Consider the following 13,452-nt stretch of genomic DNA (forward strand, 5'->3'; position numbering starts at 1 on the left):
TGAGGAGTAAAGGAAGTCAACAGGAGAGTTTCTCCCGTTGACCTCCCATAATGGGACCACCCCAAAAATTCAGTTCAAAGTACATCAGCTGCAGCTATGCAGTTCTCATGTAGGCCAACTACATTCAGCTCTGTCGGTGACTGGGGGATGCTACAAGCTAGCTTCTCAACACAAAGTAAAGATTCCAGCCTTCTTTCTGTTCAACGTGACTGATTTACAGAACCCAGTACTGCTTCCTTTTCCTCCCCTATGCAGAGAGAGGGGGGCAGTAAGCTACAGATAACACCTGCTAGCCAATGATCAGATCGAAAGGCTGCATGGTCATGAAAGGTTTCAACTTGGAAAAATTTGCTCCTCCCAGACTGATTTTTCATTAATTTGCTTGCACCTAGTCACCACTGTGACACTGCCTCACTGCACCCAGAATCATGAGCCACTGTGTTACGCCTCTGCCTCAGCAAGGGAGAGTTTTACTGGTGCTCCTACTGACCAGGAAAGCTCTGCACTCTGCCTAGCTCTTACTGTTTAGGAGTTCTTGAACAAACGGACTCACAGACAGATGGATGGACGTGTGCACACGCACAAACACAACAGATGTACAAACTCTCTAAAATACATAGTGGATATCTATATATTACCCCAAAAATACTAAGATAATAGAATAATATTAAGGTTGCACAGTCAAAATTTAGGAAATCCCAAAATTAAGATGGCTGGTGCAACATTAAATCAGACTCCTTGGGCACATGCATTAAGCTAGTCTTCACTTACATGACCATGACCACTTACTGATTTTTCCACAAGACCCGTGTCTCCTTCCATGCACAGGGTGGAGGGTGCTCACTGAAAGAACAGCTAGTTAATGTTCTGTTTTCTCTACATTGTGCAATGGTTGGCTGAAGGCCTCTACTACACACAATTCAAACTGCTCTGAAGACAGAATTGTTGATCTCCTCATGGGCTTTTCTACAGCATGGTTGTGGTAGCTGGGTGTACAAATGTACCCTAATTTTGGGAGCACACATTTACCCTAATTTTAACTGTGAAAAGAGAATGAAAGTTCAGAAAGGGTCACAATAGCCTATAAAAACAAATGTTGATGGGAAAAGTGCAAAAGATAACTGTATACCAGACACTGAATCTTGTTTAAGACCTTTTAATGTTGGACTGTGATAGGGTCATGTTCACACCTTTAACTTTTTTGGTCCATTTATTCCTTCTAAATTAATATGATTAATACAACAGCACTCATCACTATTAACATTTGAGGGTTACAAACATTAATTAATTTCCACAGCACCTGTCTGAGATGAGGGCTTATTCCCAGGAACTAAGGCACAAAGAAATGGAGGTCAAAAGTATCTACTAATTTGGGGTGTTCTATTTGTGACACCTGGGACCTGATAGTCCAACATATTTAGCATAAGGCAGCACTTTATATGTTCAAAGCACAGCTCCCATTGATTTCAGCTTGCAGCTGAGAGAGTGGATTTCTGGGGAACAGTAAATGGCACATTATTGGCTCAAAGGCCTTGCCTAATTTTCTGTTCTTGCTCCAAAGCAGGAGGACCCTAGAGCTTCCTAAAGAAAAGGTTATGGGAAGTTTTTAACTCCTTCTCAGAAATGCCTGAACTCTTTTGGCTAAAACTTTTTTTTTTAAAATCATCTTAAGGAGACAGCTGGCAGGGAAGAAGCTTGGGTTCTGTCAGCTAAAGTTTGAGGAAGTTATGAACACTGAAAATCCCCTAAGCAGATGTGCTGTGGGTCAGTAACAGGCAGCACCTCCTGCCTGGCCTATTGCTAATGCTAAAGAGCCCACAGGACAAGGCAAATAACTGGCTTTTCTCAGGATGGAATCTGCTGTGTCCAGAGTTGAGATTTCCCCCATTATGGTTCTTCCCCCACAAAACATGGCAGCTCTGAACTCCTGCCCTGAGTGCAAGGGGGCTGGAAGCCACGGTGGACCCTGGGGCTAGGTGGGGGGGCAGTCCCGCTCCCTGCCCCTGGAGGGAGAAGGCTGAGGACTGAAGTGGCAGGGCATGGAGCAGTCAGCCCTTAGCTCCTCCGGGACCCTGGCAATGTTGCCACCCTTCAGTGCTCCTGCAGTGGCCCCAGGTTGCCAGGGCTGCCCAAGTAGCAACAGCAGCGCAGGTAGCCAGGAGCTCTGGGCCCCTTTCCAACGCCAGTCCCCCATGCAAATGCCCCCTTGGCGTGGGCCTTCCCTGAGTGTGTGCAATTTGTAATAGGCAGGAGGAGGGGCAGCTGAGCACTGTTCCCTGTAAGCTGAGCGCTGGGCGTCCACCCAGGAGAGTCAAACCCGCCCCCCATTAGCAGTGCGGCCCCCAGGCAGCAGCACGTGTTTCTATGGGTGGTGCGCACCCACTCCTGCCTCGGTGCACAGCACAAAATGTATTCCGCACAGAGACGGGAAAGGTCACCCCACCCCACTTCTAATGGAGACCCCTTCCAGCCAGGGCGTGCAGCAGCACCCCTAGCATCGCCCGCCCCCCCGCCAATCACCGGAGGGCAGGGGAAGGCGGAGCAGCCGCGCCCCGCCCTATATCCGGGCGGCAGGCTCCTCTTCCCAGGCCCGCCGCGCCCCGCCCACGTGCTCCCGGCCGGGCCATGGTGCTGCTGAGCCTGCCCTGCTGGCTGCGGAGCCGCCTGACCGACCGCTTCTGGCGGGTGCAAGCCGTGCTCAAGCATGCGCGGGTGAGTGAGCGGGGGACCCGCCCCGCTCGGCGGTACCGGAGCCGGCCGGGTTCCCCGTCCCCCTCCCCGCCGGGCCTGGGCTCGCTGCTTTCTGCGCAGCGGGTGGTGCCGGGCGCGTTCGCTTGCACCCAGCGCGAACCGGGGTGGGGGCGGCGGCCCCCACGGAGCAGGAGGGCGCCCCGGGGAGAGGGGGGGGTTTGTCCGCCCCCCACGGAGCAGGAGGGCGCCCCGGGGAGAGGGGGGGGTTTGTCCGCCCCCCACGGAGCAGGAGGGCGCCCCGGGGAGAGGGGGGGGTTTGTCCGCCCCCCACGGAGCAGGAGGGTGCCCCGGGGAGAGGGGGGTTTGTCCGCCCCCACGGAGCAGGAGGGTGCCCCGGGGAGAGGGGGGGGGTTTGTCCGCCCCCACGGAGCAGGAGGGTGCCCCGGGGAGAGGGGGGGGTTTGTCCGCCCCCCCGGAGCAGGAGGGTGCCCCGGGGAGAGGGGGGTGTCCTTGTCTCCAAGGAACAGACGAGGGTCAGGGTCTGGGTGGGGTGGGGGAGGAGGCCTGCCTCTTAGGCGCAGAAAGGGGTGAAGGGGATGCATGCTCCTCCAGGTGGAGCTGGGTGTGGGGTGTCCCTTTCTCTTTGTTCGTTCTCCCCAGGTAGGCCCCACTTCTAGCCTTGTCCTTCCTCTGGGCTGGAAGGTGACACTCGTTTTCCTCTCCCAGTTGCCTCTTGCATGGTGCTGGCAGTGGCTAGAGAGCACAAATAAAGCTGTCCCCTTGCTCTCCCCTGCAGGCTGTGCTCTTCTCCAGAACAACCAAAAATTCTCACCCTTTATTTATTTTATTTTTCAAAGAGGAGGCACAATGTTGTATTTTAAAGGAAAATAACTGATTAATGAAACACGGTGGCCAGGTAGTTGTCATATGCATGTATTGGATGGCTAACAGCCTTGCTGGCACATGTAAGGTTAAAGGTGTGAACTTCAATTTGGTCTCCAGAACTATAAATGTTATGGAAACAGTTTTGACAAAGATTTATACCAGAAACACTTCCACGGTTTTATTTGTAATTAAACAGTAGCGTTTAACCAAACTTTCCCTCTGAGCCTGTGGCGGTGTGTGGAATTCAAACAATCTGAAAATGACACTTGGCTATAAACAGCTGAAACTGGCTTAATTTTGAACTGATCAAAATGTAAAGAGCATTTTGTATTTATAAGTTTAGTTCTTCTGGGGCTGCTAGACCAAGTAAAGATACTTTACAATCAGACTTAAGTGGACAGTGACTAAGGGAGGGATGGGCAATTTTTTTGGGGGGGGGGAAGCACTTGAAGATTTTGGAAAGTGATCAAGGGCTGCATGCTTCTGTGGAGGAGGTGTGGGGTCTAGGATGGAGATTAGGTACAGAAGGGTGCAGGAGGTAAGGAACTGGGGTGCAAGAGACACTGTGAGGTCTGAGGGAGTTTGGGTGAAGGAGTGCATTGTGACCTGGGTCAGGGGATTGGGGTGTGGTGTTTGGGAGAAGGTCTAGGTGCAGGAGAGGATTCTGGGTCAGTGGAGGAGTGTGTGTGGGGGGGTACAGGGACTGGGAGGGAGTTTTGAGCTGGGGCAGTGGGGTGCAGAGGGTTTGGATGGTGACCTGTGGGAAGGAGATAAGGTGCCAGAGGCAGTCTCTGCCTGGGAGGCATTTACCTAAGAGTCATTGGGCCAGTAGCTTTGCAGCATCCCCAAGGCAGGCTAGGCTCCCTGCCTGCTGCAGCCCCAGATGGCTTGAAAATGCAGCCTGCTCCCCCCATGTGGCTCTCAGCTCCAGAGGGAGAGGCTCAAACTGCCTCCATCCCCCAGACCAATCTCTCAGCTCCTATTGGGCTGGTTGTTTCCACCCAATAGGGGCTGAAGATTTGGGCTGGGAGTGGGAGGTTGCACTGAAGCCTCTGGAGCAGAGAGGCCAACAGGTTACACTAGAAACAGTGGCAGCTGCGTACCTGAGGGTCCTGATGAGAGTCCATGGACGGATCTGACCCCCAGACTGTATTTTGCCCAGCCCTGCTGTCAGGCCGCATATATCCTTACACACCAGAGATCGGTCTTCTGGCATTTGATTTAGCAGGTCTAATAAAGACCTGTTAAATTGAATGCTGAGGGCACCCCAGTCAGTGCTAGTACTTCTGGTGGTCACAAGGTCTAAGAGAAGCCAGTGGAATCATTTGCTCCTGTTGATCTCCGACTGTGAAGACCGAGCCAAGCTTGGCTTAAAGTGTGTTGACTCCAGTTATGTTGTTTCTGTAGCTGGAGTTGCATACTTTAAGCCAAGGGTGGGCAATAATTCTTTGCTGGGGGCCACTTCAAAAATTTCTGAAGTGGCCCCGGGCTGCTTGGGAAGGGGCGGGGCCAGGATACTTCCCTGTTTCCCCACCCACAGACCGTGGTTGGTCTGAGGATGAGGTAGCATGTGAAGTCTCTGCTCCCTCCCCAGAGGTTCCCCCTAAGTGCCCATGTCCCAGGGGTTGAAGGAGACTCTGCATGCTCCCTTGTTGGCTCCCAGGCCAGTCAGGGCTTAGGAGAGGGGGAGGAAGGAAAGGAGGTGAAGTTTCCTCCATCCTGCCCTGCAAGGAGAATGAGGCTCTTAGAAGTGCTGTCTGCTCCTGGCAGGGCAGTGGACACTTCATGTGCTTCCCCCCACACCCTAATTTGCCTGGGGGTGGGGGGAGCAGCAGGGCCTCAGCAGGCCGGATCAGGCCCCCCAAGGCCCTTTTGCCCACCTCTGCCTTAAGATGATGTTCCGGGTCTAGTATAGACCTGGCCTAAGCTGTTGAGTATAGGGCCAGGAAGGAATTTTCTGTAAGGGTGTATTGTCAGCTGTAGCACTGAGTAGGGGTTTTTATACAATGAATGGACATATTCTACACTGGTGGGTCCCAGTTTAACCATGTATCATGAATAGTCTATGGGTACCTTTATTGGAGGACAGATTAATCACATGGTACTGGTTTTTCTTTGTTTAAATTGTATGAAGTGGTGACTGACGCAGGCTGCTTGCCCCCATTGTTAATTTTCCATATGTGCAACTCTGATCATCAGTGGTATATAAACTGGCTCAAGCTATGAGAAATAACTTAAGGTAGGGATTCCCAATTGATATCCTGTGGGTTTGTGGGGTGGGTTTTGCATAGAGGCATGCCCTTATGTTTTACGTCAGAAAATTAGTGTGATTCCCATTGTTTGTCTGGGACTGAAAAAGAAATCTGATTCTGTACTTTGTCAAGCCACTGAAACTCTGGCTTTTTTCAGGTTATTTTAATCTTTGCATTTGTTTCCCTATTTGTAAAGTGAGATAATTGGCTGATGTTTGTAAATGTTTATAAAGTGCTTTGAGATCCTCCTAATGCAAGGCTCTATAGAAATGTGATGTCTTCTATAGTCATATTACTGGTGAGCTTTACAGCCTTATAAAGTTAACTGAACTGATCTTGTTTTTGTCTTAGCATTTTCGTGGAAGGAAAAACCGTTGCTTTAAGTTGGCTATACGAAGTGTTCAGAGAGCTTTTGTGAAGACTACAAAGGCCAGACGAAAAAAGAAGAGCTTCATGAGAGAGGTAAAAAAGACCAAAATGTTAGATCTAAACAATGGAACTGGAAGACACTAGAATCATTTTTATATAGCCATTTTCCTACTTGGGGTATCCCAAAACGCTTTTCAAACTGTTGTTGAAAGAGTAGTTTTGCAGTTGCTCATGTTGCACTGAAGAAATATTGATCAGAATACATTGTATTTTTCAGAGAGGTAGCCATGTTAATTTGTTTCAGCAAAAATGAGGAGTCCTATGGCTTGAGGAGTAACACATTTTATTAGAGTAGTGGTCACCAACCTTTTTAACCACCAGATCGCTTTTTCAATTTAAGGCCAATGTAAGATCTACCTCAAACCCAAATACCCTTTCCATGCTTCCTTCCTGCCCCTTCTTTCAGGCCTTGCCTCTGCTCCACCCCTTCTCCGATGCCTCACCCTGCTCACTCCATCTCTCTTCCTTCCCCATCCTCACTCACTTTCACCAGGCTAGTGTAGGAGGTTAGGCTCTGGTCTCAGGCCAAGGGGTTTGGAGTGTGGGAGGGGCTCCAGGCTTGACCCAGGGCAGGGAATTGGGGTCCAGGAGGGGTTTCAGGGTGCAAGCTCTGAGAAGGAGTTTGGGTGAGCAGGGACTTCTCAAGGTTCCTTCCAGTTCTAGTGTTCTGTGATTCTATGACTCACATCTGGGGCTGAAGGTTGGGTGCAGAAGGAGGTTCAAGGCTGCAACGGGTTCAGGATGCAGGTTCTGGCTTGGTACCGTTTAACTGAGATGGCTTCCAGGTGGTGGAACAGCGGAGCTAAGGCAGGTTTACTCCTGCCATGGCCCTGCACCACTTCAACGCAGCTGGCATGTACAGCAATGGCTCCATGGCATCATGTGCTGCCCCACATCTACAGGCACAGACCCCACAAGCTTCTACTTGCCACGGTTCCCCGTTACTGATCAATGGGAGTCACAGGAGTGGTGTCTGCAGGCAAGGACAGCATGTAGAGACCCCCTACCCCTCCCACCGCTCTGCCTTTCTCAGGGGCTGCAGCCACTTCTAAGAGCAGCATTTACCATAGAGATAACTACTCCAGACACAACAGGTTCGGCATTTTAGAGCTCACTCCTCAAAGAATTAAATTTAAGCGTAAGAGAAATGAAAACGATGAAATGCACAGACCAGTCACAAAGCAAACGTAACCCACTTTGCAAGCAGTAAAAGTAGTGACAACAACCCCCCGTCCTCCTGCTCCCAATTTTTTGTTGGGTCAGGAGAGCAGCGTGAAGGGGGGGGGGGGGGGGGTGTGTGTGTGTGTGTGTGTGTGTGTGTGTGTGTGTCAGGCGCACACAGTGTGTGACAGATTTGCATTGCCAAGCTCCCTCCATCCCCTTCTCTGTGTGAAGATAGGGTACACCCAGACATCAGCCCTCCCTCTTCTTCCCCCCACACCCTGCACAACAAGCAGGAGGCTCTCGGGGGCAACTCCAAGGCAGAGGGCAAATGCAGCATAACAGTGACTGGAGGGGGTAACTGAAGTGCAAGCACTTGATAGCTTCTTGGCCAAACCCCAGTCAAGATCACCTGTCAGAGGCTCCAAGATCTACCAGTAGATACTGATCTACTGGTTGGTGACCACTGTATTAGAGCATAAGCTTTCATGGTCTGCAGCTCACAAACGCTTATGCCCTAATACATTTTTTAGTTTAAGGTGCCACAGACTCCTCATTGGTTCTTATTGTATTTATTGAATCTGAGCACATTCGTATGTTTAATTGTTCATGAAAGAAACTTCAACTAGAATATTAATTTTAATTTTTTTATTCAAATCTTTGTGTGTTTTTAAGCTTTGGATCACGAGGATTGAAGCAGCTTCTCTCGAACATGGTTTGAAGTATCCAGCTTTCATAGGCAATCTGCTTAAGGTAAGTGTGTTGCTTGAAGAATAGTTGCACTGACATGGTGACAGGCCTTTCAGTTGGTCATGCAAGGTTAATTCAAACCTCCCAGCTCTGCTGAGTGATAAATCCTACATAGGAAATGTTTCTTGCTTACTGCAATACTCCTGTTATGTTTGTATCTGCTGCAAGTGACCTTCTGTGCTCTTGGCAGTATAAGAACGCCGTATACAACTTGTATCCAGTTCCTACTTCTTCACTATTGATTTGTGATCACAAAAATGTCTTTCATTTATTTTTTTTAAAGGAATGGTGTCATCTTACATTGGTTTAGGTAAACCTTGTTATCTAGATGACTGTCAGGTGGTCCTAGTAATAGCTGCCTTTTTTAATCTGGGGATACCTAAAAATAAATAAAAACTTTGCCAGTAGATGCTCAGCAGTACTTTTAAAAAAAAATATGGGGGATTTGTTTCAGAGCTTCACATTGGGATTGCGAAAGTTTGTTGGTTTTAGACTTTTCTCCAAACGGTTAATTAATCTGAGCGAAATTTAAAACAGCTGTGTGCATTAAACACTGTTAGCTCGCTCTTTCTCCTCCCCCCCTCTCAATTAAGTCTGGAGGACAGCTGGATAGAAGATTCAACCAGTAGCTTATTTGATTCTAAAGCAGTGGTTCTCAAACTGCAGTCTGTGGACCACTAGTGGGTGCCTTCCAGGTGGCCCATGACTTGAGCTCCACTCATCCCTCTCCCCCTGCTCATCCTCCCTCTCCCCGCAGCAGGGAGCACCTGCTGGCACTCTGCAGGTGCCCCCCTCTCCTCCCTGTGAGATTGAAGTACCAGTGCTGGTTTCCATGTGGGGGGAGCCCCAAGCCTCCCTGCCAGATCTGCCTCGTTGGGAAGAAGCATAGCCAGAAGCGGCTCCTCGTGCTCCTGGTCTCCCCTCCCCTTCTCCCAGCTAGGGAAAGAGCAGTGCACTGATGCACTGCCTGGAGGCTTTCCCCGCTGCTCTCATGGGCCAGTCTCTGCTCAGGGACATGATGCCTGTGAGCAGCATGGAGCATAAAAGCAAGTAAGTGCCCCCCAACCTTCTCTTGCCCTACCCTGCTCCTGCTCCTGCATTGCCCCGTCGAGAGCCCTCTTCTGCATCCTCCCCACAGTCCAGACACTCTACCTCCCCCCTGGCAAGAATCCCCAAGCTACACCCTGTTCCTTCATTATCCCCTGTCAAGACCCGGCACCTCCAGCCTGCTCTTGCTGCCTTCTCCCCCCAGCCAGACCATGGACTCCCTGCCTGCTCATTCACCCCCCATCCATATCCCATTCACTGGCAGCCCTGTCCCACACACTGAACCCTTCATTTTTGTCCCTACCCCAGAGCCTAAAGGGGGTCCACAAAATCCACTAACCCAAAACCCCAGAAGAGTAAATCCGGCCCAGGGGAAGCCCTGAACCTTAGTTCTCCCTGCCCCCCACCATGCAGCTGGCGCGCCAGAGGAATGAGGTGTCAATTAGGGAGTTTTTGGAGGGTGGGGGTTTTTTGTGCTGCTTGCTTGCTTTTCTATGGGTCAGTGGCTCCCCCATCCAAAAAAGTTCCCCACCCCTGCCGTAAACAAAGAAAACATTGAAACCTTTTGTGTTGGACATAAAATATTATTTTAAAAGAAGTTTGATAAACTAACATGAGACAGTTAAAGTGCTTAATCTGTCTAATAATTTAATTTTCTTACTGGTTAAATTGCAGCATTAGCAAAATGGCTCAAGCCTAATTGTGTAATTAACGGCAAGTTTCCATTAGCAACTGGTGGTCCACCGAAAAATATGCATTGAGCCAAGTGGGCCATGGGCCAAAAAGTTTGAGAACCACTTCTCCTGTAACAATATGATAACTTTAGAAGACAATAGAAGCACTTTAACTCTTGATAGCTAATGGAATAGAATAGTTCCCTCACTCAGAAAAAAGAACAGGTATTTCAGAGAAAATTAGTGTCCCTTGCATTTTTAGAATTGCCCGTTAGGGTGGTCCTTAGTTACGTTTTCCAAAAGACTCAGACCTGGTTTCTATAATCACTTGAAATTTTAGACCATCCACTCATTGCCTTCTGTATTTTATAAATGGACCAATCCTGTGTCCCTTCACTTTTGAGACCATTTTAAAGTTCTTTCCTGCATCCACTTACCTGTGGAAGTCAATGGGAATTGCATGTGTGTATCACTTCATGGGATTGGGCCCTGAAACTCAAACTTGGCTTTTTAAAGTTGAAAATAAATGGATGGGCTGAAAATATTTCTGGATGTTTTCTGATCTGAAATACTGTGTAAGGATGATTAAGGCACTGGATTAGGAACTGAGCCACATGTATACTTACCCGGAAGCTCTAATCAAGGTATGCAACTCGAGCTACTTTAATTGTGTAGCTGGAGTTGATATACCTTGATTCAAATTTTGGTGCTGTCCCCACAGCGGGAGGTCAACAGAAGAAATGCTCCCATTGACTTCTACTCTTCACAAGGAAGAAGGGGCATACTGGTGCTGAGAAGGTGGCCCTCAGTGTTTAATTTAGCAGGTCCTTACTAGGGATGTTAAATGGTGTTTAATCAGCTAATCGACCAGTCTATGGAATTTTCATTGACTAGTTGATGGGGGAGGAGGGGAGAAATTGCAGAACCACAGGGGGGTTAGCGCTTGGCCTGGGAGCTAATCCTGGTGCGGCTCTGCCTTTTAAATGTATTTAAATACATTTAAAAGGATGAAGTGCTGTGAGGGGGACCAGGTGCAAGCTGGGAATCCACTGATTACCAGCTTGTGCCTGGTCCCCTGCTATGCCTCTGCCTCCCCTGCTGCCTCAGAGGTTCCTCCCCAACACCATCTCTGCAGAGTGGGAAAGAAGCAACTAGTCGAGTCAGTAGTTGTCGACTAGTCACTTACATCCCTAGTCCTTACGAGACCCACTAAATTGAATGCAAGAAGATTGATTTCCAGAGCATCAATCCACATGTAAGTATAGATGTGGCCTGAGAACCAACTTCTGTTGCCACCTCTGCAAGGGACAATTTGTGTGACCTTAGCTGAGTCAATTTCTATGTATCCATCTCTTCTCCTCTAAAATGGATAGAAAGCTAAGGAGCACTGAGAATCTTGGATGGAAGTCACTATAAGTGCAAAACATTCTCAATAAAAATTCCCACCCGTTTGGAACATACTTACCTTGTTTGCTGGAATTTGAACACTTGAGCATCCAAGATCAGGCACTCGCAATGTATGCTTCCATAAAGGAAGAGACTCCCCACTGTAGGCACTGGCATTTGTTAGAAAGGAGACTACCTGTTTTTATAATGTATGCTGTTGAATTGTATGATCCCTTCCTCTTGGGATAGTCACACAAAATTAATTGTGGGTCTTGGGAGGCTTTCCCAAGTAGCAAAATTGGGTGTTCATTTGCCTAAAACATCGATTAAATATTAGTGTTTTAATGAAACGTGTATAATTTAAAAACTTAACAATGAACATTTAGTAAAAATATAATTACTATGTTTTTCATTTACCATTCTTGCATTTAGTGCCAGGTGGATCTGAATAGGAAAATGCTTGCTGATCTGGCTATTTATGAGCCAAAGACATTCAAGTCCCTAGCTGCCTTAGCTCAGAGGAGGAGACAAGAAGGCTTCCTTGCTGCCCTTGGAGATGGAAAAGAACCAGAGGGAATATTTTCACGTACTGTACACCATTATTAAAGTGACAGGCATAACCTACAATTGTAGCTGCCTATTCTAAGTAGGGACTTGTATTGCAAAGTTAAGTGTATATCCCAATATACAATAAAGATCATGTAAGTGAAACAAGATCTTTTCCTACTTGACTGGTTTTAGAGGAGGACTTAGAGAACCAGCTTGTAAACTCATAAGGATGGCTGGCTTGTATTGGCCTGCCATACTGCTCCTTAATGGTTTTAGTTTAAATTGCAATCTACGCTTAACAGGGATAAACCCTACTCTCCAGAAGTCATGCTATGTAAAAATGTTGTGTAAACACTCTTGTTCTGTAACAATCCAATAAAGGGTTTTATGTCTTATGAAAATATCTGCATATAGTCACTTTGGGTGTCACAGTACAATAATTCACACTTTAAATTCTTTCTGAAATGTTGACCACTACCTCACATAGACGCAAGTAGAAAAACATCAGTGTGGCAGACCTCATATTAATGAGATTATATTGCAAAGCTGTGACTTAAATGTGAGACATCAGATAACCGGAAGTACTTGCCAAAAAGGAAAATCTTAAAGGCTTGTGCTGCAGCTAGTGGAGTCCATGAGAATAAGCATGTGAAGGAATAATTAAAAAAAAAAAAAAACAAAAAAACAGGGAGGCTAGTGAAATCACCAGAAATTCAGATTTAGTATAAACCATGTCATCTTAAGTATTGTGCCATTTAACGTCATGCTAGAAAATGTGGCATTTCTAGCTCTTCTTTGAACTAGAGTATTTAAGAGTACAGCACTGACACTATATATTTAAGTGTCGTCAGTCAAATAAGTTTTTAACTTTTAAACTGAAGTCATAGTAAGGAAAGCTTACATGTGATGTGTTGCCTAAAGTATCCACATAATTGCTAACCCGTGTATATGACAGGTTCTCCTGACAAGAGACTAAGCCTATATCAACCTTAAAGCTGTGCCAGGGTAGCATGGACCCTGTATACATTGTTTGGGGCGGGGGAGACCCTTCCATCAGTGTGGTTAGTTACTACTCTTGGGCTATGTCTACACTGGCAAGATTTTGCACAAATACTTTTAATGCAAGAGTTTTTTTGCATTAAAGTATTTGCGCAAGAGTGTCTATGCTGGCATGTGCTTTTGCGCAAGAGATTTGCTTTTGCACAAAAGCATCCGTGCCAGTGTAGACACTCTCTTGCGCAAGAAAGCTCCGATGGCCATTTTAGCCATCAGGGCTTTCTTGCACAAGAAATTCATGTTCCCTGTCTACACTGGCCTCTTGCGCAAGAAGGCTTATTCCTGAGTGGGAGCGTCATAGTTCTTGTGCAAGAAGCACTGATTTCTTACATTAGAACGTCAGTGTTCTTGCGCAAGAACTCATGGCCAGTGTAGACAGGCGGCAAGTTTTTGCGCAAAAGCAGTCGTTTTTGCACAAAACCTTGCCAATGTAGACGTAGCCTCTATGAAGGGATTAAGTGGATGGAGGAAGTCTTATTGACCCTGCATTTACACTTGAGATTAGGTGGTTCCAAGTAAATTACTCAAAGGGTGAATTTTTCCCAGTCCTGAGTGATGTACCTAGGTGTGTG

General features: G+C 47.6%; 1 protein-coding gene across 1 annotated transcript; it reads left to right on the forward strand.

Annotated features, from left to right (window-relative positions):
• The first annotated feature begins 2,551 nt into the window (after positions 1–2,551).
• On the forward strand, positions 2,552–12,227 carry MRPL20 (mitochondrial ribosomal protein L20). Its single transcript, XM_075906701.2, has 4 exons — positions 2,552–2,712; positions 6,180–6,290; positions 8,094–8,171; positions 11,708–12,227. The coding sequence occupies exons 1-4, from the start codon at positions 2,626–2,628 to the stop codon at positions 11,879–11,881; spliced, it is 450 nt and encodes a 149-aa protein (XP_075762816.1). The 5' UTR covers positions 2,552–2,625; the 3' UTR covers positions 11,882–12,227.
• Positions 12,228–13,452: the final 1,225 nt, after the last annotated feature.

The sequence above is a fragment of the Pelodiscus sinensis genome, chromosome 24 (assembly GCF_052426305.1).
Source record: "Pelodiscus sinensis isolate ZL-2025 chromosome 24, ASM5242630v1, whole genome shotgun sequence".
In the NCBI taxonomy this organism is placed as follows: domain Eukaryota; kingdom Metazoa; phylum Chordata; order Testudines; family Trionychidae; genus Pelodiscus; species Pelodiscus sinensis.